Genomic DNA, 27,489 nt, shown 5'->3' with positions numbered 1-27,489 from the left:
ATCAATGTGATTTTTGGGAAATAGCTAAGTTATATATTGACCTGGGTGGGTGCCTGGTCCTGTGGGATCAGAAGAACCTCTTATTTGAAGAGATTGGTTTTAAAGAACTACTCATTTCTAAGTCTAGTGTTTTTGGTGGTAACACAAGGACTGTAATGCCTAAGGGAACTACTTTTATGACTTCTTGTTAGACGGTGTGGTGAAGCGGAAGTTTACTTTTGTTGCTGGTCTAGTATATCCTATGGGGGATTAGGCACCACTCTTGGGGTGTATCTGCCCAATTTCTCAGCAGTTTGTCCTGAATTTGGCTTCTCAGCTGTGGCCCACTGAGGCACGGTTACAGGCACTAAGCTCTCTTCTCTGTACCGTGATCTGAGAAGATTACCAGAGAAAGGACACATGATGTGTGGACACACAGACACATGGCATGGGCACCTGGTGAGGGAGAACTTCCCTATCTCTATCTGAGGCAGGTTGAAGGGGAAAGGATGGACATTACTCACCTAATCGTAACTACACTGAGATGCTGAAGGGAGTAGAGCGAGGGTTTGTTACTAGCAGTAATCCAGCCCAATGGGGAGGAGTTAAATATAAAGAAAAGGGTCATGTGGAGAACAGGGTTTGCTCTCAGGGCCTTGGAGAGAAGAAATCTGACACTTTCGCTCTCTCTGAACTCAATTTGCTTTTCTTGTTCCTTTCCCTTATAGTGAAGATACAGAGAATGGAAGTGGTTAAACTTCTGTCCTGAGGGAATGAATAACTTGGCTTGGTTTCCTCTCACCATTGCCCTTGCAGACAGGAGGGACATGAGTTGTTTGAAAATATCCACTGTCTATGACTCATTTGTTTTCTTTCTAAGCATTTAGCTCTGGGGTCAGCCTCACAGCCCAGTTAGTACTGAGGGAGCAGTATTAATTAAAAGGCAAAACACTTCCTTAATGCAAAGTTAAGGTTGTCTGGTGCAATATCAGCCCCTTGCAGAACCTCTACAGCTGCAAAACTCAAACTTCTGAAAAGCAGGAGATGCAGTTACAGTTGCCCGCACCACCTTCATCCTGTCCTCTTTCAGCAACGTCCCGTTAACACCCTGCTGGCTGAAATCTACAAGCTGTTCACTAACTTTTACAGCCCTTCCAACCAGAGATCCAACCCCCGTCTTGGCCTGGCGAGGCCCAACCCCTGGGCAAACCAGACTGGGGTAAGGATTGGGCATGGCCATGACAGTGACTGCAGAGCAAGACCCCTGACCCCCTACTCAGATCAGCCCCACCTTACTGATCTCTCCTCACTCAGACATGCTGCACCCCCTCCCCAAAATCCTGAAAGCCTGGGTAGGGGAGCTTATTTTCCCTTGTGATGATCTGAGCTCTCCCTCCCCACCTGGACACAGCTGGAGCTAAGATAGATCCCCCTCCATTGCTGCCCTTTGGGAAACACAATGTTAATTTAGAGGACTCTGAGAAGGCTCAGATGGGGAGTGGCTGATCTCCGCTCACATTCTCCACAGCTCCAGGCCCTGTTGCTTATTGAAAGAAATGACTCAAGATCCCAGTTACATGTTTTATTAACATGAACAAATAAATCCAAGAACACACATCACTAAGGCTAAATGACTATAAATACTAATCAGCTAACAAAGGGTTAAACAATACAGTGAGAAAGTTCAGGTCAAATCAGTAAATCAATGAGTTAACAAGGAAATTGTGTTGGAATCAAGTCATCAATTTAGTCAAACCATCAGATGAATACAGCAGAAAATCAACCCTTATAAATCCTAAAACAGCAACCCAAGGAGACAGGTGCATATTTAGTGATGACGAAACCCCAGAGATTTTCGCCAAGGCAGTGCATTCCAGATTTAGCCAGCTGCATATTTCAATACCAAAACCGAATTATTGCTTACATTTAGCCCACAGCATCAAAGCTCATTAGTTTTCTCCTTAGATTTCACTATTGTGTCGCTAATACTTCTCCTCACCCTCTCGCCCCAAAACACACAGACAGACCTTATAGAGACAGCAGTAAAAGAACTTCAAACAGCTCTTGCTGAACAACGTACATCTGACAGCTCAATTCCTTGCAATGCTTCCATAGGGAAAGGAGCATGCCTGAAGTCATTTCATAGGGCAGAGTTTTAAGGCTATTAAGATTTGGGGAACTATTCTTAGCATCTTCCCTGTGTAGATTTCAGTGTTCACACACTCACACCCACTGAGCCACACGGTTACACCCCAATCGAATAGAAAGGCTGGAAGGCTCCATGTCCATAAAAAACAATAGACAAAAATAGAAAAAGGAAAATAAATTGCAAAGATTACAAGGTGTTGGATCTCTGCAGCTCTTCGGCTTTGGAGTCACATGGAGCAGGAACTGTAGCTGCAGTTGAGGAACCAGGTAATGACAGATGGCCCAGCACTTCAGGCTAGCAGGCTTTTCAGGTACAAGGAGACTAGTGAAGGCTACACAGCCTTTCGCCATTGTGCTTCATTCCACAGAGGGGAATCAGTCCTGGGATCCTGGCAGTCAGTCTCTCTTCGATGATCGTTATATGGGAATTAGAAAATGAGATTTAAAAACAAAAAATTATTTGGCCAGTCCTAGTCAAGGCATTTATTACAGTTCTCTCCCATGTGGATTTTCTGAGGTCTAATAAGGCTTGAGCTCTGATTGAAGCTTTTCCCACACTCAGATAATCCATAGGGCGTCTCTCTCATGTGAATTCTCTGATGTTTAATAAGGTTTGAGCTCTGATTGAAGCTTTTCCCACACTCAGAACATGTGAAGGGCGTCTCTCCTGTGTGGATTCTCTGATGTACGATCAGGGTAGAGTTCTGATTGAAGCTTTTCCCGCACTCAGAGCACGTGTAGGGCTTCTCTCCTGTGTGGATTCGCTGATGTGAGATGAGGGCTGAACGATGAATGAAGCGTTTCCCACACTGAGAGCATCCATAAGGTTTCTCACCCGTGTGGATTCTCTGATGTGTGGTAAGGGCTGAGCTATAACTGAAGCGTTTCCCACACTCAGAGCACGTGTAGGGTTTCTCTCCTGTGTGGATTCTACAATGTGTGATAAGTTGAGAGTGCTGGCTAAAGCTATTCCCACACTCAGGGCATGTGAAGGGCGTCTCTCCTGTGTGGATTCTCTGATGTTTGATAAGGTTTGAGCTCTGATTGAAGCTTTTCCCGCACTCAGAGCATGTGTAGGGCCTCTCTCCTGTGTGGATTCGCTGATGTGAGGTGAGGGTTGAACTATCAATGAAGCGTTTCCCACACTGAGAGCATCCATAAGGTTTTTCACCCGTGTGGATTCTCCTATGTGCGACAAGGTTTGAGCTCTTATTGAAGCTTTTCCCACACTCAGAGCATGTGAAGGGCGTCTCTCCTGTGTGGATTCTCTGATGTGTGATCAGGGCAGAGCTCTGATTGAAGCTTTTCCCGCACTCAGAGCATGCGTAGGGCTTCTCTCCTGTGTGGATTCGCTGATGTGAGATGAGGGCTGAACTATGAATGAAGCGTTTTCCACACTCAGAGCATCCATAAGGTTTCTCACCCGTGTGGATTCTCCTGTGTGTAATAAGGTTTGAGCTCCGATTGAAGCTTTTCCCGCACTCAGAGCACATGTAGAGTTTCTCTCCTGTGTGGATTCTACTATGTGTGATAAGAGCTGAGCGCCGACTAAAACTTTTCCCACACTCCAAGCATGTGTATGGTCTCTCTCCTGTGTGGATTCGCTGATGTGAGATGAGGGCTGAACTATCACTGAAGCGTTTCCCACACTCGGAGCATCCATGAGGTTTCTCTCCCGTGTGGATTCTCTGATGTGAGATGAGGGCTGAACTATGAATGAAGCGTTTTCCACACTCGGAGCATCCATGAGGTTTCTCACCCGTGTGGATTCTCCTATGTTTGATAAGGTTTGAGCTCTGATTGAAGCTTTTCCCGCACTCAGAGCATGTATAGGGCGTCTCTCCTGTGTGGATTCTACGATGTGTGATAAGGTGTGAGTGCTGATTAAAGCTTTTCCCACACTCAGAGCACGTATAGGGCGTCTCTCCTGTGTGGATTCGCTGATGTGAGATGAGGGTTGAACTATCAATGAAGCATTTCCCACACTCAGAGCATTCATAAGGTTTCTCACCCGTGTGGATTGTCTGATGTGCGGTAAGGTGTGGCCTCTGACTGAAGCTTTTCCCACACTCAGAGCATGCATAAGGTTTCTCACCAGTGTGGATTCGCCGATGTGTGATCAGGGCAGAGCTCCGATTGAAGCTTTTCCCGCACTCAGAGCACGTGTAGGGTTTCTCGCCAGTGTGGGTTCTCCAATGTGTGAGAAGGGTTGAGCTCCGATTGAAGCTTTTCCCACACTTATGGCATGTGTAGCGTGTCTCTTCCAAGTTGATTCTCTCGCGTGTAATAAGGTTTGAGTGGCTACTGAAGTTTTCCTCTGGCCTGTGCTGAGTCTCACAGGCTTTTGCTTTTTCTGGGAGTGCACAACTCCCAGAAACATTCCCTTTGGATCTTCCTGATAACGTTCCATGTGGTTGTACTTGCTCAGCATCTTCCTGCTGGGGTTTCTCCTCCTCGTTCTCACTCACCATCCCATCACCTGATGGGAGACAGAGAGAATCCAGACATAAGTCACTCCCTGAGCCGGAGAGAAAGGAAATCTCAGAGAGAGGAATGGAAAAAGAATGAACAAACCAAAATACTTGCGTGAGAGACCAAACCTATCAGGAGCTGATTTTCCCCAAACCCTTCCCCAGAGGAGAGAGGAAGGGATCAGTTTTGGTCTGTATCTCATGAGACCATTCAGAGGAAAGCAAGAAAGGGGAGACACCTGCTGCAAGTTGTCAGTCAGAATAGGTGGGAAGCCATGAGTGACATCTGCCATGATTCCACATCTGCAGGGAACAATCCTGAACTTGGAGAGCTCACAAGGTCTTTGTAGGGCATCCCAAATGTTTCCTGTAGACAGTTTTTGAGTTGGTTTAACCAATTCCTCACTGTAATGAGGCCGACTGGTCTCCCTCTGAGCAGGAGAACGAGGGACCACTACACTACCCTTGGTGGGCCGAGCCTAGCCTGCACCGCCCCCATTGCAGGAAATGCCGGGGCAGGGCCGGAAGTAAAAGAGGCAGAATCCCCAGAGGAGAAGGACACTCCGGCTGTCCACAGCCACAGAAGTGGGAGACTTCGATGAGGAGTGGCCCAGACTACCGGCTGCGGGTGTACTGCGAGGAGCCTGAGAAGCTCTGGAAGAGAGAGGTACCAAACCCTGGGGAGGCAGGAAGTGGCCTAGGGGCAGCCACAGAGCAGCCGACTGTGGAGCTGCGTGTGGGCCAGTTGGCGTGTTGCGGCTGGATCCCCGCCGACGCAGGGGCAGCCAATCCTGCCTCTGCCAGGGCCCTGGGCTGGGACGTGGTGGAGTAGGGTGGGCCCACATCCCCCTTCCACCCCATCCCGGGGTGGCCGACTGCCTACACTGTGCAGGGAACCTCCAGCTCTGAAGAAGGAGCCTCCCCTACCAGCTCCCTTATAGACTGTTGCTTTGCTGGCTGCCTGAGCCCCGCCCAGGCTAAAGCCAGACTTGAGACTGTTTAATTGCTGGCAGCTTGAGCCTCCCCAAGCCCAGGCTAAAGCCTGGCCGTGACTTTGTGGGGCTGGGATCGAGAGGACCTGGGGGGCCTTGCTCCACCTTGGGTGGAGACAGGGGCCCTAGACTGTTCTGCAGTTGTGCCTTGGCCAGACAAGCCCAAAGGCAACTAGACCAAGTGGCCTCCCTCCGAGCGGGAGAGCAAGGAACCACTACACTCACCTGTGCAGGCACCTCTCGGGAGTACTTCTTTCTCAGAGCCCTGGAGGTGTGGGACCCATGGCTCTTCCCCTCGTTCCAGCCGCGAGATCACATCAGGTTTGGAAACTGGAAACTCTACTCAAGGCAAAGAAAAGAAGAGAGATCAGTGGAGTTTGTGGGATACTTATCACAAAGAATATTCCATGGCTTTAAGCCCAGCTCATTTTTAAGCTGTAACATCCCAAGGCCATCTCCTTTGGCTCAAAGTGGCAGGAAAATTATTATTATTATAAACCATATTCATTACCGTAGTGCCTAAGAACCAACTAACAGTGGGTCATTGTGCTAGGCAAAGTACAAACACAGAATAGTAGATGGCCCATGCCCTGAAGAATTTACAATCTAAAGAGACAAGACAGACACAAAATGGGGGAAGGGGTAGAACCCACCGTTAGAATATAGATATTCAGGCCTGCCTGTGAAGCCTAGACTTTAAGATCTTAGGTGTATTTTTATCACTTAGCTAGTTACAGGGGTATAAAAACAAAGAATCAAAATCACAGTCTGCCTGTGTCTGGGCCTTTGCTCACTAGGAGAGTCTGAGGCCTTGTTCTTTGGCTAAGCAGCAGGGACAGCCATAAGCTGGGAAGCGAACGGTCACATCATCACATCCCAAACCCGTCACACTGAAATAAGGCGGTATTGGGCTGTTAGGAAGATGATCCTGTCCCGATAGCACCCATCACCACCAGATAAAGAAACAGATCTTAAGAGAGCATCTGTCTGGCAAGAAATCCCTTCTCAACGGCTGTGGTTGTGAAACCCACATTTCTGTATATTTTATCTTTATGGCCCCCACTTTTCTATTGTTAATCTGTCTGATTCTCTAATTGTTTCTGTCCGCTGTACAATTAATTTTGCTAGGTGTAAGTTAATTAGGGTACTGGGATATAATTGGTTAGAAATTTATGTTACAATATGTTAGAATTCGTTAGTTAAATTTCAGTAAAATGACTGGTTCAGGTATAGCTGAGAATATTACTATATAAACTGGGGTCAGCCAGGAGGGGGAAAGGAAATTGGAATCATGTTTGTTAAGGGGGGGAACGGGAACAGGGAATGGGGAAAAGGGACATAGGCAAGGCTCTGCGGATTCAGAGCTGGGAAGGGGGACGCAGGGTAAACGCTCTGCGGCATCAGAGCTGGAAAGGGGGACACTGGGGAACAGACTCTATTGGCGTATAGAGATAAGCCCAACTAGTGTGAAGGGCTTTGGAATATGCCTGCTTGGAAACTAACCCCAATAAACATTGCATTGTCTGTGCTTCGGACTTCTGGTCTTTTGCTGTTTCTGTCTGTGTGACAAGAACCAGGAAAGTGGGAGGGTGAAGGGAAATCCATCTAACAAAACTGACATGACCTGATAACCAAGAGGTAAGCCTTTAAGGAAGGTTTTAATACACTTTGGAACCGATCAGGGATTCCCATGAGGACTGATGAGGGGGTGATGGTAAATACGCATTTAGATCCTTTTCTTGTTTTCTATCTTTCCCCCATAAGGCTTAACTTCTGGCACACTGTCATGGATCCATAGGATCTGTGCAATGCCCTGGCTTTTAAACAGTCCTTGGGAGGTGCCCCTTGAATGCACTACATCTCCAAGGGGTTCCACTCTTCCACAAGGATAGGCCATGTAGGTTCAACACCTGAGACTGAGCCTCTGGCTTCAACACTCCTATTTCAACCTGTGAGCTCTGTCAGCAGGTCCAGCTGAACGACACTCCTGTTCAGAGAGACTGTTCCTCATTCAACGCACAGAGCAAGCTTTTGTTGTGACACTGGGCAGACTCAACCGAAACACAGCATTGGAAAGTCCTTAGCTTAGCACAGAGAAGCAAAGAAGACAATATAGTCTATATTGGCCAATGCCCTTGAGCCCTGCTGCTGTAGAAAACAGTTTGGTTTCCTTTCACTGTGCCTGTCCATTTGTCTTTGCTCCGGCAGAGCTTTCTGCATCTGAGAGCCCAGTTCTTCCTGCTCCCAAAAACATGATGAGCCCATGTATGCTTCACTCAGCCAAGTGGAGATCCTCCCATGGACAGGTGACAATTATTTCCTTGTCTCTGTCGGGTATTCCACTGATGTAGGTTGATCCCAGCCAGTCCTTAATAACCCATTCATATCACCCCATAACAGCTACGTGACAAAATACCTTATGTCTCCTGCTCTTTATAATCATAGCAATCCCCATCACAGAGGGAAACTGAGGTGTGTATTGGCATCATACAAATATCACCAAAATTTCCACCTCTATCACACACACACTGCTCACAGCCCTTGGAGAGAAAGCCTTAGTACAGTGAACACAGTGGAGGACAAGCTGCAATCCTCAAACCCTGGTCAAAAAGGAGAGGCATGTGGGTCCCCACCCATAGACAGGGGCTGGCTAGAGGCCTGATACCTGAGCAGCCATTCCTTGAGCACACCATGGAGGCAGGTCTAAGGTTTAGCTACCCCAGAACTGTGACATCACAAAAGCACATTTGGGGGAATTAGAAAATCTAGTGACTCAGGTGTAATGGGAGGGAGAATTAAACTCCCCCAGTGTCTGGAGAAGGCTGGGGAATTAAACACTAAAATTCAGGAGCAACAGCCTCTAATTCTTCTGGAAAAGGAGAATGTAAGAAACAAGAACTGGGCCATGCAACCTGGGAGGGACAGGCTCAAAGATCCAAGGAGCCTGGAGGGAAAACAGCTTGTGGCTGCTGCAGATGGAGAGAGAGGGGACAAGATTCTCTCCAAACTCTTACTCCTGTTGACCCCGACCTGATTTTATGATCTAGGACCTAGTCTCATGGGCAATTTTATACTCGCTAGAGGTAAAACGTCATTATTAGAGTATTGTTTATTAGCTTGGAACATGCATGGAGGGGCAAGGAGGTGAACATAGATAAATGGGTTATTAATCTTGCTACAGTTAAGGGACTTATATTAGGTTGAGGCTTTTTGGGAGCAGTTATGCTGAAGTGTGGGATTTACCGGAATAGGCCTAAGGAGAGAATTCCAGGTCAGATATTTTGCACCCTCATTTTGAGAGACTAACAAGGAACCACAAACAGGTGCAATATGCCACAGGATTCTGAAAGAAGGAAGTTGGGGTGGGCTTTAGAAATTAGGTTGCTATGAAGTATCTCAGCAGTTGGACCGCATTCATATATTGGAATTATTAATAAATAAGTGATGTAAATCATGAGTATTAATGCTTGATGTTTAATTATGGACTTCCCAAAGGCCACATATGGGTTGGGGCAGCTATTGACATTATTGTAATCAGAGTAAAGGAGCAGATATGGTATATAGCCATCCTATTACCATAAGGAAGCGGATAAACTACCTCTCCTAGTTACCATTTTTTCATTTTGTCGGGTCCCCGAGACAGTGTAAACTGAAGCAGGGCCTCCCTTCTGATGGGCTCCCTTGCCCCTCCATCTTTGTTTCCAATGGTGTCCATAACTTGTAAGTATGCACAGTGCAAAACCCTCTTTACTATACTTATCTTAGTCTGTCGTTATGTGTATTGATCCTTGCCTATGATTCCATTTATAACTGTCTGCATTAAATCAAGTTTCTGTGTGTTTAACAAAATTCCATCTTCTCAATTAACTTTGAGCAGCCATGTACAAGGTCAAGTTGTACCCCAATACACAGGTGTAAAAATTGTACAGGCAACACTACCACCCTGTGACATCATCAACAAAGTGTCCATTTGTGCCAGGGTAGTGGCCCTACTCTGGGAGGGAGGAATGCAGCAAGGACTCAGGATTGGTGGCCAGGGTCGCTGTGAATAGAGATGGGGAGGTTATATGAGGAAGGAGGATAGTCAGGAGTTAAAATAATATTTGAGGGGAAAATGTATAATGAAGTGAAACTGAACAGAAATAAAATCGGAGTGTAGGCTCTAAAGCAAAAAGGCTTGGGTAGGGATTCGGGGTTAAAAGTCTGGGATCTCCCACAGCTCTAGATCCCCAAACCTCTTCTCCCTCCCACTGACACACCCAGCCCACTTCCTGGGTGCCCTTCCTCCACACTCCTCTCCGCTTCTTCCCATTACTCTCAGCTGGCACCACCTCCCGGCACCTTGGGAACTTCTTGTGTTCCCTCCTCGTCTTTCACTAGCTCCTCCCTCCCTGCTGCTTCTTAGCTCTAATCCTGCACACACCATCCCCATGTCCTGGCACCCCAGAATTTTATCTACTGCCCGCTTCTCCTCCCCTCCCACGGCTCTGTTCTCCCTTCACCGGTGGGGTCCTGAAAAGTAACATTATACACTCTCATATCAAACGCGGAGCTCATTGACTGTCACACAAGCTATGCATGAATCATACACCTATTTACTCAATTTAGAATTCTACAGGCAGCATATTTTCCTCTTAAAATGAGAAAGGCATAAAAACTGTAGTTATTAATGTATCCTTATTGGATACATTAAATGCAATTTTAAAATGACTGACAGCACTGAAAAGGCACATGTCCAAAAATTATACTAGTGGGTAGGAGATGAGGCAAAAAAAAAGGGGGGCAAGGAAACTTGTCAAAACTTGTATGATGAATAAAGGTATAGTTACTACTACTCAGGTTCTTTAGAGCCCCCACAGCTTCTAATAACCAAGGGGACAGGACTCCTTACCCAGCAAGACCACCGTCTCATAGTTCTCCTGCATAACATCCCTGTAGAAGGCTCTCTGAGTGGGGTCCAGCAGAGCCCCCTCTTCCCTGGTGAAATCCACAGCCATCTCCTTGAAAGTCACTGGCTCCTGAAAGAGCAAGAGTCCAACACTCAGTATCTGCTGCCCCAGTCACAGCCCCACTATTCACAGAACAGCAGCCCCAGGTAAATGGAAGCTCCAGGTAGCACATGTTAACAGAGTCCCACCCCACCTTGCCTAGAGCAGCCAGGAGGCATCAGAGGGTAGAAAGAGAGAACCTTTGTGTCTCCCAGCTGACAGATGGAGGCAGGGTTTTCACATACCTACTAGCCAGAGCTTGATATAGGAAATGGGGCTCTCTCTGGACCCTGCTGGTGGCTCCCTGGTAGGAATCCCAACACTCTCCAAATAAAATATATGGAAGAAAGGGGAAGTCAATAGTAAAGACTATAAGCTAGAAGGTCAGAATTGTAGAAAATTGGTAAGGGAAGCTATCAGAAATCAATGACCAATCAATGAAAATAAGAAGGAAGCTTTTAAAAGTATATTAAGTACAAAATTAATCCTAACAATGGTAGTGGTAAATTACTAGACAGAAACAGCAGAATTATCACAAATAATGCAAAAGTGTTCAATAAATATTTATCTCCTGGATTTGGAGAAAAACAGATGATGTACTCATATCATAAGACGTTGATGACGACACTCTTTCTATTCCAACAATAACTCACGAGGACATTAAACAGCAGCTATTAAAGTTAGACATGTTGAATTCAGAGGGTCCAGATAACTTGTATCCAAGAGTTTTAAAAGACCTGGTGGAGGAGCGTGGTGGACTATTAATGTTGATTTTAATTAGGACTTGGAACACTGGGGAAATTCCAGAAGACTGGAATAGAGCTAATGCTGTGCCAATATTTAAAAAGTGTAAAAGAGATAAACCTAGCTAATTATAAGAGTGTCAGTCTGACATCAATACTGGGCAAGATAATGGAGCAGCCGATACTGGATTTCATTAATAAAGAATTAAAGGAGGGTAATATAATTAGTACCCATTAACAAAGGTTTAGAGAAAATAGATCCTATCAAACTAACTGGATATCGTTATTGGACGAGATCAAAAGTTCGGTACCTAAACTTCTGTAAGGCATATGACTTGGTTCAGCACAATATTTTGACTAAAAAACTAGAATGATACAAAATAAACATGGCATACATTAAATAGATTAAAAACTGATTGTAAATGGGGAATCATGGTCGAGTGGATTTACTTCTAGCGGGTTCCCGCAAGGATTGGTTCTTGGCGCTGTGCTATTTAACATTCTTATCAATGGCCTAGAAGAGAATATAAAATCATCACTGATAAAGTTTGCAGTTGCCACAAAGATTGGGGGTGGTGGTAACTAATGAAGTGTGAGTGGATTCAGGCTCCAGCACTGGGAGTCTGGGAAGTTATGTTCTGTTCCACAAAGAGGGGAAGTTCCATTCCCAACTCCTGTGCCTTGAAATTAGGCCCTGACGCTACACCACATATTCAGCATAGTGGTATGATTATAATATGATCAGGACATAATTATGATGCATTTTGTGCAAGATGCGGCATGTGCGGTGTCATTGAAAAAGTTATGATTTGTTGAATATGATTATCCTATTTGTGTGCATGGATCATGTTTGTACCAGAAGTTATGGATATTGACTCTGTATTTCAAATGTGCTTACTCTGGGTAACACCCACAACTAATCTTCCAGGTACAACAATGAGGAAGCCAGATAGCGCTCATGGCTTATCAACAAAGACAATGGACTGTGGAAGACCTTAGCCCTCCTGTGAATGTTTCAGCCAGCCTATGAATCATGGCTACTATGACTCAGCAAGGCATGCTAGGTCATGTGACCAGATCACATGACACTGAACTCCATTTTGGTACCTGTATTTTTCCGCAAACTGGACTGGGAATTGAGTTTGGAACAAAGGGTTCCTGCCATGTGGAAAAGCTAGATAAGGTGGGGTGTGACATCATCTCTTGGCCTCATTCCCCAGACAAGAGAACTCTGGGAAACACCTGAAGAACAAAGACTGAACTGGGGGAAATGCTGGTCCCAGGGTAAAGGGATTTCTAGCTTGTGTATGGAAACTTGGTGGACTGCTTGTATCATCAGTCAGGGTGAGAAATTGCTAATTCAAATTCTATCCATCTAGTATGTTAGGCTTAGTTTGAGTTTTTGGTTATTCGCTAAGTAATCTGATTTGATCTGTTTGCTATCACTTATCACTTAAAATCTATCTTTCTGTAGTTAATTAACTTGTTTTATGCTTTATCTTAACCAGTGTATTTTGAGTGAAGTGTCTGGGGAAAATCTCAGCTTGGTTTGCACAAGCTTGTTGTGCATATCTTTCCCACATCGAGGGGAAGGCAAACTATATTAATGGGCTTACATTATACAGATCCCTATGCAGTATAAGATGGTATAATTCTGGATTTCTACTACAGCAGGTGTGCAAGGTTGGGGAGCTAGGAAATTGGCTGTTGTCTTCTATCTGTCCTTGAGTGGCTTAGGTAAAGCATTCAGGTAGCTTAGTTGCTGTCATGTTGGGTGATAACAGGGCCTGGAGAGGCTGGCTGAATATCCAGCAAAGCAGTGTGAGAAGGGCCAGCCCAGCTTGAGGGTTAGAGGGCACAGCGGTTCCCAGAAGCCCCCTAGACTGCACCCCGGGGGTGACAACCCATTACACCCTAGATTACACAAGTCTCAGCAGGTTTGTCACATTCTGACCCCTCCCTTTCTCCACCCTAGATAGTTCCTATCTCCCACCTCCTCTAGCAGCACCCACCCTCCTATGCCTTTACTGCTCCTCTCCCTCCAAGCAGAACCCACCACCAGCTCCCTGATAATCCCTTACCTGAGCCAGCTCCATTGCAGCCATTTCCTTCCCCCTGGGAGGATGGGAGGATCTGGAGTGAAACGTGGACATTATTCTGTAGCCTGCCAGGGAGAGAAGGGCAATGTGAGAGAATTCAGATGGGGCTTTTGTCCATTCCAGAAGCTGATTCCCCCCATATTTTTCCCTGCTAACGGACATTCTAGGTTCTGCCACACTGCGAAGCAGAGTGACCTTATTCCAGTACAGGTCTAGCCTCCTCCCACCAGGGTGTAACCCTCTGACACATGCTGAAACTCACCCAGTAACAGAGTCTCCCTGTTACACTTATCAAGTTTGCGGACAACACCAAGCTGGGAGCGGGTGCAAGTGCTTTGGAGGATAGGATTACAATTCAAAATGATCTGGACAAACTGGATAAATGGTCTGAAGTAAATAGGATGAAATTCAATAAGAAAACATGCAAAGTACTCCACTTTGGAAGGAACAATCAGTTGCACACATGCAAAATGGGAAATGACTGCCTAGGAAGGAGTACTGCGGAAAGGGATCTGGGGGGTCATAATGGATCACAAACTCAATATGAGTCAACAGTGTAACACTGTTGCAAAAAAAAAAAAAAAAAAAAAAAGCAAACATCATTCTGGGATGTATTAGCAGGAGTGTTGTAAGCAAGACAAGAAGTAATTCTTCCACTCCACATTTCAGGAAAGATGTGGACAAATTGGCGAAAGTCCAGAGAAGAGCAACAAAAATGATTAAAGGTCTAGAAAACATGACCTATGAGGGAAGATCAAACAAACCCAATTTTTTTCAGTCTGGAGAAGAGAAGACAGAGGGGACATGACCACAGTTTTCAAGTACATAACAGGTTGTTAAAAGGAGGAGGGAGAAAAATTGTTCTTCTTAACCACTGAGAATAGGACAAGAAGCAATGGGGTTAAATTGCAGCAAGGGTGGTTTAGGTTGGACATTAGGAAAAACTTCCTAACTGTCAGAGTGGTTAAGCACTGGAATAAATTGCCTAGGGAGGTTCTCCATCACAGGGGATTTTTAAGAGAAGGCTGGACAAACACCTGTCAGGCATGGCACGCACCCACTGCCACGCCGGCTCCACCATTTTTGCCGAAGCAAAAAGAAAAAAGGAAAAAAAAAAAAAAAGGCAGCTCGGACTCCCGCCTGACGAAGCAAAAAAATAATAATAAAAAAAATAAAGCGCTCCTCCTGCCGCGCACCCCCAAGATCCTCTTGCGCACCCCACTTTGGAGACCACTGGTCTAGATAATACTTAGTCCTGCCTTGAGTGCAGGGGACTGGACTAGATGACCTCTCGAGGTCCCTTCCAGTTCTATGATTCTATGAACCAAAGGCCAGAGAAGAGCAGAAACAAAGGAGTCACTTTGGGGGATTCTCCCTGTCATTGTCCCCAGGGCAGCTGTCTCAGGTTTACAAAGCTGTTTGATGCTCCAGCCTTTATACAGTCTCTCCTGGAAGTGCCCCCTTTCATGGGCTGGGCCTAGTTTTAGCTTTTGGCAAGTGTGACCCCAAGGGCTCTGAGACTGGGCCTTCTTGCCTCAGCACCTTGTTTCTTTCTGTGGCTCCCCAGTGAGTCCAAATTAGTAGATACTCCTGATAGAAACTGTGAACATAAGAACGGCCCACTGTGTCAGACCAATGGTCCATCTAGCTCAGTGGCCAATGCCAGGTCCCCCAGAGGGAATGAACAGAACAAGTAATCATCACGTGATCCATCCCCTGTCGCCCATTCCCAGCTTCTGGCAAACAGAGACTAGAGACACCATCCCTGCCCATCCTGCCTGTGACACTGGCAGATGAGGTGTTAGCTCTTGCGAAAGCCCCCATGTCTTAACTGAACATGGACAAATGCATAGCTGGAATCAGTCTGACTCACCTGTGCTAGTATTGTTAAAACAGGTATTAGAATGACAAGAATGTGTTTAGTGTTTAGACTTGATTGAATGCTTGTGAGTTGCTGCCTGGGTTAACATCTGACTAGTTGCATTGTGAGCCTCTGTGGCTATGTAAATCACCCGACAGGAGAGAGACTTTACCTATGTGAAGTGCTGATTGGCAACAGAATGCATTAGACCCTGTCTTGCAGGAAAGGTCCATCAACACCAGATAGAGTATTATGGGATGTTAAAGAAGGCAAACAACCGTTGTTGTGCTCTTGACTTCCCATTAGCTGAGTTTGCAGCTCAGAGCACATGGCAGGAAGGAGATAAAAACCCCATACAGAAGGAACTGGTCATCTGTATGCTGCTTGGACTCTGGGGGGAAAAGTTTCTAGGCATAAGCAAGAGATCCCCAGCTGCTTAGCCTGGGTTATACCTAAAGAATATGTAGAGCTTGCTTATTATAGAAGTTTCTATTACCTTTTGAAATTTAAAACTAACTCGTCTGCATCTATATGATTACCGGCTTTAACTTTGTAACTTGTTTCCTTTTAAATAAATCTTAATACAGGTTATTACAGGACTGGCTACAAGTGTTGTCTTTGTTGTGAGATCTAGATTTAATTAACCTAAGTGACTGGTTCTTTGGTACTGGCAGTAACCTGAACATTGCTGAGATTCGTGGGGTAAGGCAGTGGTTCTCAACCAGGGGTCTGGGGCCCCCGGTGGGCCACGAGCAGGTTTCAGGGGGGCTGCCAAGCAAGGCCAGCATGAGACTCACCGAGGCCCAAGGCAGAAGGCTGAAGTCGCAGCACATGGGGCTGAAGTCTGGGGCCCTGAGCCCCACCACCCAGGGTTGAAGCCAAAGCTTAAGCAATGTAGCTTTGTGGGGGCCCCTGTGGCATGGGGCCCCAGGCAGTTGCCCTGCTTGCTACCCCCTAACACCAGCCCTGGTTTTATATGCAGAAAACCAGTTATTGTGGCCCATGTGAGCTGTGGAATTTTTATAGCATGTTGGGGGGGCCTCAGAAAGAAACAGGTTGAGAACCCCTGGTGTACGGGACCATCTGTCACAAAGGTAGGCTCCCCTGGGTGGTGAGACATATGGGATGACCCAAGGGAACTGTCCGTGATTCCATGTTAATGCTGTTACAGTTCCTGAAGCGTTTACACTGGATACTTGGTTGGTGAAATCTCCATATAGACCTCACAACCAATTTGGGGTTTGTTCCCTGCTTCTTCCCAGTCTGCCTGAGGCTGGTGCTCATGCCCTCAAGTCACTGAAGACAGAGTTACAGAGACTTACGGGCACAACGCCACCAGCAGCAATTGGCAGCAATGCAGAGCAGGCTTTACAGTGCAGTGTGGGCCAAATGGTCTATGGACTCAGTCAAGCCCCAGTTCTCCGCCAGTGCATGTCAGCATCCCGGCAACCTTCAAGGAGGGTCAAGGCTGCCACCCCTTCAGTGATGATGGCTCTGCAGCATAGCATCACCTGCGCCCCTGTGACGTTATTGATATAATCTGGGACCATATAGATCATTGTTGCAANAGCAATTTGTCCTGAGTTGGCACTCTCAGTTGGGTTCCACCAGAACCGCATTGTCACAGCCCCATAACCTGCCTTGTCTCCGGAGAAAGTGGTGAGTGACAGATGGTGCACAACGGATCCCAGGGGGCAGGGTAGGGAAAGGGATAACATAACACACCTCAGGTTTCAGAGTAGCAGCCGTGTTAGTCTGTATCTGCAAAAAGAAGAACAGAAGTACTTGTGGCACCTTAGAGACTAACAAATTTGTTAGTCTCTAAGGTGCCACAAGTACTCCTGTTCTTCTATTTATAACACACCTCAGGAAGTGAAGGTGACAGGCACTGTGGTGGCAGTAAAGGGGAAGGGGAGGAAGTGGGAGCAGGAGGCAGCAGCACCCTTAAAGGCAATGCTGCCAGTGGGTCGCCTCACTACATCAGGCATGGGGTTGATAGGGGGCCATTCCCTGGGTCTGGGTGCCTGTGAAGGGCTATATAAAGCCCACGCTGGCAGAGAAAGGGTTAAACTGCTGCTTTAGTCTGGACAGGCCCAGCCCCTCCACACCTGCAAACCATGCCAGGATTGGAGCAGGAGTTAACAGGAGAGACCTACTCTATTCAGAGGGGAGCAACTCTAGGAAGGGAACAGTCTCTGGAGCATCTCCAGCCCCAAAGAGAGGGCTGGCAGCATTTGGGGCTCTGGCCTTCACCGAGGGAGGATGGGAATCCCCAGAGCTCAAAGGGGGAGCAGACTGAAACTTGCGCTGAAGACCCAGTAAACTCTGCAGGGGACTGAGATGCTCCCAGGGCCCCCAGAAGTAAGAGGGGCCCATATCCTGATGGGATCTGTCCACAGTCCCCCCCCCTCCCCCATTTCTTTTCTTTCATTCCTTTATTTACCCTTGTTTGCTAACAGTCAGCTCTTTTGCTGTTTCACCTGGTACCCTGAGAGAGGAAGAAGGTGCCCCGAGGCCTCAGCCAGAGGGTGGAGCCCTGACACACTAGAAGGACATGCCCCTGTAGCACCCCTGGGGCAGGGGGAAATTGGACTCACAGAGGTGCACCCCAGAAGGCCTGAGGCCCAGCAGTTGGGCACCAGTTTGATGGGCTGGATGGCCTCTCACTGGGGGCTGCCAGCAGCCTGGCACATGGAGTAGATACGGGGTGGCCTGTGGAGCAGGAAGCGGGGCAGTGTCCCAGACAGCACACCGAGAAGGGAAATGGAGAGGGGACAAGGGGCACTGCAGTGAACTCAGCACCCGTCCTAAAGGCCATTGGCAGAAAGTCGTCCTCTCCCTGGCCTACAGGGATCAGACAGTGACACAGAGATCCCTTGGCAAAGGGTCACTTGGTCTTTGCCAGCAGCTCTCACCTGAGACCTGACAAACCCATCACAGCAAACACATCTCTCGGAGGATGGTCATGTAAGGTGTCTACAGAAAGCTCATAACTGGTCAAGACTCGTAATGACTGAGAGATCAACATATGAGTCACATGTAAGGAACAAAGCATTTATATTGAAAATCTACTTTATGGACTTGGAATGGAAAATCAATCACCGAGAGGTAACAGGCCCCGGGATTGGCCCATCCACCCAAGAGGGAGTCGTCACTCCTCACTAGTCAGTTGCAAGGTAACGCAAGGCTCAAGTGACCAGCCTTGCTCCCTCCCAAACTATCCATGGAAAACCATCGGGGCACCACCAGACACCTGAAACTGGGGTGAGGCGGAACTGAAGGTAACACAAATTTAATCATCCCAAATCCAAAATATGAATAGTTTAAAGGCACATGTTACACGTGTATGGTGTGGAGGGCAGGCCAGAGTGTATAGGGGAGGGGGCCTGTTTGGAGGCGGGGCAGACTGGGCAGAGATAGGCGCAGGGGGCCCAGCTGGAAGTAGCAGTGAGGGGCCCAGCTCAGGCTACATCACCAAGGTGGCATGTGCCAGACCGTATGCTGCTGCTGCCTGTAATACGTGTGTGCAGCAGCCTAGGACAGGAGACAGCTACTGGCTCCTACAGCGCTAAGAGAGGGCTGGAGGGGATGGACAAGAAGGAGAGGCCGAGCTGGAAATGGTGGCAGGAGGAGGAGGTGGAGAAGGAGAGAGATATTTGTAGCATGACCATTATTCCCATTCCACCGTAACAAAAAGTATAGGAGAAGGGAGGAGCATTTCAGAATCACCCAGCAACTACGTGGAGAGAGCACTGGATGGGGACTATTCCTGGCTCTGCCATGGGCCTGCTGGGTGACCTTGGGTAAGTCATTGCACTTCTCTGTGCCCCTGATTGCAAACTTGTGTGAGACCCACAACTGCCTATAGGGTTGCTAACTCCTCCAGCCAACATCGCTCTGTGCAAAAAGCTAGGAAATTCACTTCCAAAAAACTTTACGAACACAGGAATTAAGATTGCCCGGAGCTGTCTGGTGCCCCTCCAGAACAGACATCAGCAAAACTCAAACTTGTAATAATCAGGAAATGCAGAGATAAGGTACACACCAATGTAATCCTAATTCTGACCCATGTGAGCAATGACCCTTTCTTTACTCCTACAACACACCTGTGTGTGATAGGCCATTTGAGATAGTGCCCATCACTAAAGTACTAGGGAAAATGACAACCATGGCACAGAATCAAGCACTTTATCTTTGCTAAGACGGAATTTGGTTTTAGGTGAGCTGCGTTGTACAGGAGCTACTGACACCTGTTCTACACTCAGACACAATCTGCTCCCCAGAAACAGCTGCACATTTGGTCAACTGAACACCTCTTCATCCCTTTTTACAACTCTTTCATCCTTACTTGCAGAAGTTCCAGCTAACATTCTACATTCAGTTACCCATCGTTAGGCACACAGACTGCTCTCAGATCCTATGTCACTGCTGACCATTCCCAAGGCAAACAGTCTCCTGTTTCCTCCTGACAATTTGCACAGCTCAGTGCAGAAATGATACAGACTGGAAGCTCAAGGTACACACGCACCTCTCTCCTTTCATCACACACTTGGGGGACTAAGACCCAGATCTTCTCATATCACAATCACACCACCACCAAGCTGTTCTAACTAATGCTTCTACCTTTCAGTGCAGCTACACCTAACACAGGGAGTGCAGCTGGAGTGGAGGCAGATACTGCCTAGTGGCTGTTGCCAGCTCCAGGGGGCAGAGTTAAGGTTGCATTGGCATGTACATTAGCTCTGTATTTTCGAGTTTTTAGAGGTTTGACACTTGCAGGGCCCAACATACTGCTGGGCAACCTTAACTCTGCATTAATGAAGGTGACACTGACTAGATGAATGTTCAGCAAATACACATCCCTACCTGCCATTCATACAGGCAGCAAAGCCCTGGGCAAGGCAACTTGAAGGGGCTAGAGCTTAGAGGTTCTCTGCCAGTCAGGAAAGGATAGCAGCGAGGGAAGACTGGCAGCTGATAGTTGGAGGGGTGAAAAGGTTTGGGGGTATGGTGGGGGGTAGAAGAAGCTGGGACTAGGTAACCTTGGGCTGGGCAGTCTCCATGGGGGACACATGCTCCTCCTGTGCCCCCTTCCACACCCCCTTGTGAGTAGAGAATGACCACTCTGTCCCCACCCCCAGAGGCAGCTGTATCTCAGGACTCTCCCAAGTTGCACCCACTAACTCTCTTCCCATTTGGGGTATAGCTCAGGGCAACAATTTCCCACCAAGATGAACTCAGCTGGCTGTTCTGGTGCACAGGGGCCTCTGGTGGGTGAAAGGCAGAACTGCAGCACTTCTCAGACAGAATGCATCTTCTTCAGGCAAAAAAAGGAAATTCTGCGCTGGACGTGAATTCTATGCATATGCAGCGGCACAGAATTACCGCCTGAGTAACTCACACCCTGCACATAACATAACCTGCTCATTCCCATCTCTTCTCTCTATGTCTCTGAGTCCCAGACCTGCTGCTGTCATTAATGCACACAGGCTTTCACTCCCGTCAGTGCTGGCACGACCCAATCCAGTTACAGGACTGAACCCTTATTTTCCCATTACATGGGACAGTCTCAGCTGAGGGGGAGGTGAAAGTGGGAGGGGGTACAAAGGGAAGAGAGTTGTTGTAGCCATGTTGGTCCCAGGATATCAAAGACAGGGATTTTTAATTGGTTCTAAAAGAAATGACCTCACCCACCTGGTCTTGCCAAGAGATCTGAAAGTGGCAGAAGGAGACAAACAGGAAGACATAGCTCAGGACTCTAAAGCAAACATTTATAAGCCCCTGGAAGAAACTACATTTCCCTTCTGCGCCTGGGTATGTGTGTGTCCTATATGAGGGACCACCCCATTCCTCTCACAGCAGCAAGGGGAGGCTGCAGCCAGTCCCTGATGGTCCTTCCCCATCCTGGGATGTGTGTTGTGAGGAAGTTTGTGTGTGGTGGGTGCATGGGCAGGGTCCCCAAACAGCTGGACCCATCTGCAGATTGGAAAGCCAGGGCAACCCCAGCACAGCATGGTGGCTGTGGGCAGGGGTAGCAGTTCTGGAGCTGGGCCTCTGCCCCCTCTAGGTCCCATGGCAGATGGATCTGGCAGCATCAAGTGGGTCCATCACTGCAGGGGAAGGTTGGGGTAGTGTCTGAGATCGGGGTGAGGATTGTGGGGGGGGAGGGGTGTCCATGCCCAGGAATGGGGGATGGAATTCACCCCCCCACCCCTCGGCAGAGCCCAGCAGCTAAGGATTTATCCACTGAAGTGAATTTCACGCTGGGTGACTTTGAGCCGGCCACAGAAAGATCCTTATGCCTTAGGTTCCACACTGGCCCCAGGAGTTTACTAGTACTCCCTCCCCAGACTCCCCGCGGCAGCCAGGGATAATTACTGGATTATGGGAATTAGAAGATGAAAATTCATTAAGAACGACGATATTTGTGTGTTTATTATTAAATCCCCAGAATCCCACCAATCCCCGTCCTCCTTCCGATGAGCTATAAATATCTAAGGGACTCAGCTACTGATCCTGCAGTGAGTTCCTGCCCCTCCCCACTTTCTCTAGCAGCACTTTTAAGAACAGGCCAGGGAAACATGGAAATACTTTGAACCAAATTCCGGAAGCTGCTGGGCATGCACAAGTTAAAATGAAACCAAGGTTCCGTCTTTCCAAGGACCTGACCCCTAGTGCAAAATGGTAGACACTCGACAGAAATCCGAAACGGCCACTTCATAAGGGATAGAACGTTATTTATCTATTGACTTCTGGGAATTACCAATAAAAGAAACACTCCAGTGAAGGTGATACCCTGAGGGAGAGATCTCATGTGTCTTTACAAATTGGTATAATCTAATCTGGGACTTTATACACTAACATGCCTTATTCGTAGCCTTATTGCGATTGCCTGGTGTCACTATAGGGCAGAAATAAGGTTGGGTGCCTTAGCTGTGAAATCCCATCCCCTAGCATATTGCAATTGCTGTTCAGTGGGTTTAGCAACATTCATTTTGTCGATTTCTTTTTTTAATTTCAATAGATGATATATTTATTTTAAGCCCTTTGATCAATGTTTACGATTTCAACATTCAGAGCTGTGGGAAGTTATGGGGGTGGTCAGACAACAATTATTTAATTACAGTAAATGAGATTCCCAAAGCCAAATCTTTATAACTGTTCAAACACTAACTGTCAATGTCACATGCAAAATATACAGTGTAAATATCCTTAAATCAAACTCAACTTTCTCCAGAAGCATTTCTGTATTTTACCTAGATACATTTTTTCATCTGTGTGCGTGTACAGTGAAATCAACATTTACTGCAATTTATTAATAAAAATCCAATCCTTTCAAGCATACTTTTAAGTAACTAAATACTTGAACTCTTTCACTTCCTGGACTATAGTGCTTCCTTTGAGGATAATTGCACCTTCCCTGTGATGTATTTTACTCTCAGTACCGTAACCCCATCATGATGTAGCTCCTGTCTGGGAGCTCTGCTGAGGCCAGTGGCATTATGATTAGAAGGTGACACACTGACACATGAGCAGAGACACATGGGGGAGGGTGGAGGATGAGGTAACATGGAGGTTACCAGGGTTGAACATGGCCCTACAGAGTGTGGGGAGCAAACTCCCTCTCAGCCTCTCCTCTCTCCCACCTTCCAGGGTCAGTAACTGATAAATCGCTCCCTGAAATCTAAATAGCCCCAGTATGTGAGACAGTGATTAGGGGCTGCAGTGCCAACCCCTGCCTGGACGAGGGGGATGAAGAACTGCAGTAGAAATGGGTTAGGCTGGGAGAGGGCACAGCTGATGTGGGGCTGGGAGCTGAGTTCACCAAGAGGCCAGAACTCATGGGAGGTTGGGACAAGAAGTGAACAGGACTGGGTAGAGGCTCTTCTGTGTAATTTCCCCCGGTTTATCATCCTGCCATGTATTTAATTTAGAAACTTTTCATTCACATTTAAACACATTGGAGCTAAGCTGTGTTGATGCATTTCCATTTACAGTGGTACAGTTTGAATTAGCTGTTTAATCAGATGCTTATGCAACACAAAGCAGTCAATAATTGGCGTGCTTTCATGAATTAACTTGACTGTGTGCTGTGCATCGCTTTTAAAAAAAACTGGTGTCAGTGAGTGTCAAAATTTCAGGCATTAAGAAATTGAAATTAGGTGTCAGTTCATTTCGCATGCGTTTATCTCGTAATTTTAATTTTAGTTTTGAATCGGTATCAATACCATGTTGTTTAAATAGCGTGCGAGTCTATTTGTATAATTGTTTGCAAGATCTCATTGGATATTGTGAACCAGCAGTCTTAACCTTTTATTTTGAGATTACTAAATACAATCCAGCGCACCACTCCTGCCCTGGCCGGTGGCATGCTTCCTAGAGAGCAAACATCCGACGAGCCCTTTCGCCCTAAAATCGCTTTTGGCTCTTTGACATTGCTTTATGCACCACACCAGAAAATGCTATAGGGAACCCGGTAATTACAGCAGACCTTCACTAGGTATCGTTTTCAGCTTTGCAATTATTAGAGCTCATTTAAAAACTGGAACTGAAATAACCAAAGCAAGTTAAGAAGAGAGTGGCATCAGGCATAGGTGGGGGTAAAACACTAAAGGGAAAGAACTGACTATGGGAAAAGGAACATCCCAAACTATCAGAGCCCCGGACCCCCAGTGTGATGCAGCCGTGAAATAGGTTAACGCAGTCCTAGGATGCATCAGGGGAGGTTTTTCCCGTAGACCCAGGGAAGGGTTAGTACTGTTATACAAGGCACTGATGAGACCTCATCTGAAATACTGTGGGCCATTCTGGTCTCCCATGTTTAAGAAGGATGAATTCAAACTGGAAAAGGTGCAGAGAAGGGCTACTAGGATGATCCGAGGAATGGAAAATCTGCCATATGAGAGGAGACTCAAAGAGCTTGGCTTGTTTAGCCTAACCAAAAGAAGGCTAAGGGGAGATATGATTGCTCTCTAGAAATACATCAGAAGGATAAATACCAGGGAAGGAGAGGAGTTATTTAGGTTAAGCACCAATGTTGGCACTAGAACAAATGGATATTGGCCATCAACAAGTTTTGGATTGACATTAGAGGAAGGTTTCTAACTGTCAGACTGAAGTTTTGGAACAGCCTTCCAAGGGGAGCAGTGGGGGCAAAAAACCTAACTGGCTTCAAGACTGAGCTCGATACCTTCATGGAGGAATGGTATGATGGGACTGCCTACAATGGCTTGTAGTCAGTCTGCAACTGCTAGCAGCAAATATCTCCAAAGGCCGGCGATGGGACACTAGATGGGGAGGGCTCTGAATTCCTACAGAGAATTCTTTCCCAGGTGTCTGGCTGCTGGGTCTTGCTCACATGCTCATGGTCTAACTGATTGCCATATTTGGGGATGGGAAGAAATTTTGCCCAGACTCAGATTGGCAGAGACCCTGGGGTTGGTTTTTTCGCCTTCCTCTGCAGCATGGGTCATTGGCAGGTTTAAACTTTGTGTTGATGCAGGGCCTGGCACAACAGCATGGCACGGGTCATTGGCAGGTTTAAACTAGTGTAAATGGTGGATTTTTTTGTAACTTGAAGTTTTTAAATAATGATCTGAGGACTTCAGTAACTCAGCCAGAGGTTAGGGGGCTATTACAGGAGTGGGTGGGTGAGGTTCTCTTGCCTGCGATGTGCAGGAGGTCAGACTAGATGATCATGATGGTCCCTTCTGCCCTTAAAGTCTGTGAGTCTATGAACTGTGCCTTGCGTTGCACACACTGGTGGAGATCAGGTCCCCATCGTGCTGTGCATGGCACAGAACCTGACTGAGATCAGCACCCCATTGTGCTAGGCACTGCACAGACAGAGAGGGACAGTCCTTGCCCCAAAGAGATCACAATCCAAGTAGACAGTGGGTAGGAGGAAAACAGCACCTGTCACAAGGGGGACCCTGATCTTGGTCAGTGTCTGTGCAGAGCCCTGCACAACAGGGGGCCTGATCTCAGTCGGGGGCTCTGCAACTCCCAGCATTACAGGATCCCTGATTTTGTTTGGGGTCCCTGCAGCGCCTGGCAAAATGTTGGGTCAGGATCTTTGTCAGGGTCTGTGCAGTGACCAGTACAGTGGTGGGGCATGATCGCGGCTGGGGCAGTGCAGTGCCAGGCCCAACGGAGACACAGATCTCAGTCGAGGTCTCTGAAGTGCCCAGCACAATGGAGGCAGAAATCTGGGCCGCAGTTGTGCACTGCCTGGCACAAGGGGGGGCCGTGATCTCAGTCCAGGTCTCAGTTTTACCTAGCACAATGGGGGGCCTGATGTCAGTTGGGGTCTCTGCAGAGCCCAGAGGAACAGGGCCCAGATCTCACTTGGGGTCTCCACAGCACCTGTCACAATAGTGGGGTCTGACCTCACTCGGGGTCTCCGCGGCGCCCGGCGGAACAGGACCCAGATCTCACTCGGGGTCTCCACGGCGCCCGGCGGAACAGGGCCCAGATCTCACTCGGGGTCTCCACGGCGCCCGGCGGAACAGGGCCCAGATCTCACTCGGGGTCTCCACAGCTCCAGGAACAACAAGGTCCCTGATTTTATTTGCCGTCTCTGCAGCACCTGGCACAATGGGACCTGATTTCACTTTGTGTTCATGCAGGGCCTGGCACAACAGGGGCCCAGAGCTCAGTCAGGGTCACTGTAGCACCCGGCACAACAAGGTCCCTGCTATCTGTAGGGGTCAATGCAGTTCCTGGCACAATGAGTGCCCCAAACTTGGTCAGGGGTTGTGCAGTACCCGGCACACTGGGGCACCTGATCTCAGGCAAGGCCTGGGCCACGTACGATAAGAGCCCTGATCTCAGTCAGACACCTGGGGAGAAAAGCGGGAAATTTTTCAAGAATTTGATATCAGAATTTCAGACCGGAGGAGAAAATGGGGCACAAACTAAATATTTGCCAATATAAAAGACAAGCACCAACATCTGGGGAGATTTTATATCACCATTCGACAGTTCAAGAGAAAAGAGGAGAAATTTGAGGGGATTATACAGTGATATTCAGACAACAGAATGGGAGGATTTTTCTTGCAGCATATTCACATGGCCGGCAGGGAGCCCTGGGTGATGTGGCTTTCACAGGGCAAAGAAGTGGGACTGGAGTCTGAAGGTCACTGGCTGTGGGGAGGGCTGGCAGTGGGGTCTGGGAATGTGACTAGCAGGCGGTGGGGGGGGCTGCTGGGTGGGGGAGTGGGGGAAGTAGCTGGGACTGGGAAACCTGGGGCTGTTCAGTCTCCATGGGGGACGCTTGCTCCTCCCTTCCCTTCCTGGGCCTTCCCATGCCCTGTTGCCAGCAGAGAGGCCAGCCCAGCCCAGCCCATCCCTGTCTCAGGGCTCTCCCAGCCTCTGCCTATTTCAGAAATCACTCAGGGGACCGATTTCCCTCCTAAACAAGGACAAATCACTGCAGCAAAAAATGGGGGGGGGGAAGTCACCCAAAACCTGGGATTTGAACTGGCCACTGGCAAAGTGGAGGGAAAATGGGGGCACAATCGGGGGAGGAGAACAGAGAACTTGTCAGGGATTTGAAAGGAAAGGGGGGGGGGTGGATCACCCTGGATGTGGCTCGTTGCTCTCTAGGGAGAAAGGGGGCAGGGCTGGAGAGGATGGGGGGTCCCCACGGGAGGGGGCAGCGGTAAATCCGAGGGGATCTCAGTCCCCCCTTCTCTCCCCGCTCCTCGGGGGGTCACCGGCTCTTCTCCTCCTCCCCCGGCCATGTCCGGGCTGCACAGACATTTTCCATCCGCCACCTTTGCCCAGGACTCCCCCCAGCCCGTCTCACTGCCCCCGCCCAGCCCCACGCAGGGACCGCAGTGGGGCCGGTCCCCTCCCCCCGTGGGGCTCCAGGGAGCAGATCCCGGCGCTGCGAGATGCCGGGTCCCCCACGGACACTGGGGCAGAGTCACCGCCCGGCCCCGCCCCCGGGGCTCGCTCCGGTACCTGGAGGCTGCAGCTCCGCGGCGTGGGGCGGATCCGGGGCAGCTCCAAGGGGGCAGGGCCCGGGCCGGGCACCGGGGGGTTAATGGGTCTCCCCGGCACAGACCCCGCTGTTCAGGCCAGCCCCGCAGCGCCAGGGAACAGCAGGGATCTGCGCATGCCCAGCAGCTGCTCACACCCCCGTTCTCCCGCCCCCGGCCCTGGGCGGGACTGCCGCAGCCCAACGCCTGGGCGGTCACGTGCC

At 48.2% G+C, this 27,489-nt stretch overlaps 3 protein-coding genes across 9 annotated transcripts in view; 1 reads left to right on the top strand and 2 right to left on the bottom strand.

Moving 5' to 3' along the window:
- The window catches only part of LOC117869997 (zinc finger protein 883-like), a 929,932-nt gene that overhangs the window by 113,244 nt on the left and 789,199 nt on the right, over positions 1–27,489 (top strand). The window lies entirely within an intron of this gene.
- Positions 1–27,489, bottom strand: part of LOC117870029 (zinc finger protein 501-like) — a 561,112-nt gene that overhangs the window by 53,185 nt on the left and 480,438 nt on the right. The window lies entirely within an intron of this gene.
- LOC117869988 (gastrula zinc finger protein XlCGF57.1-like) lies at positions 1,529–27,489 on the bottom strand. Of its 5 annotated transcripts, none has more exons than XM_034757100.1 (5): positions 27,249–27,489; positions 13,403–13,485; positions 10,482–10,608; positions 5,816–5,929; positions 1,529–4,645 (listed from the first exon to the last, which is right to left on the bottom strand). In XM_034757100.1, exons 2-5 carry the CDS (start codon positions 13,472–13,474, stop codon positions 2,598–2,600), a joined length of 2,361 nt encoding a protein of 786 aa, XP_034612991.1. In that variant the 5' UTR covers positions 13,475–13,485; positions 27,249–27,489; the 3' UTR covers positions 1,529–2,597. The 5 variants fall into 5 exon arrangements, with proteins under 5 accessions (XP_034612991.1, XP_034612992.1, XP_034612993.1 ...); XM_034757101.1 differs by having other exon boundaries at positions 1,529–4,606; XM_034757102.1 differs by having other exon boundaries at positions 1,529–4,606; positions 5,828–5,929.

Source organism: Trachemys scripta, chromosome 25 (genome assembly GCF_013100865.1).
Source record: "Trachemys scripta elegans isolate TJP31775 chromosome 25, CAS_Tse_1.0, whole genome shotgun sequence".
In the NCBI taxonomy this organism is placed as follows: Eukaryota; Metazoa; Chordata; order Testudines; family Emydidae; genus Trachemys; species Trachemys scripta.
Note: the sequence above shows the minus strand (reverse complement) of the source record. Positions and strands in the feature narration are given on the sequence as shown.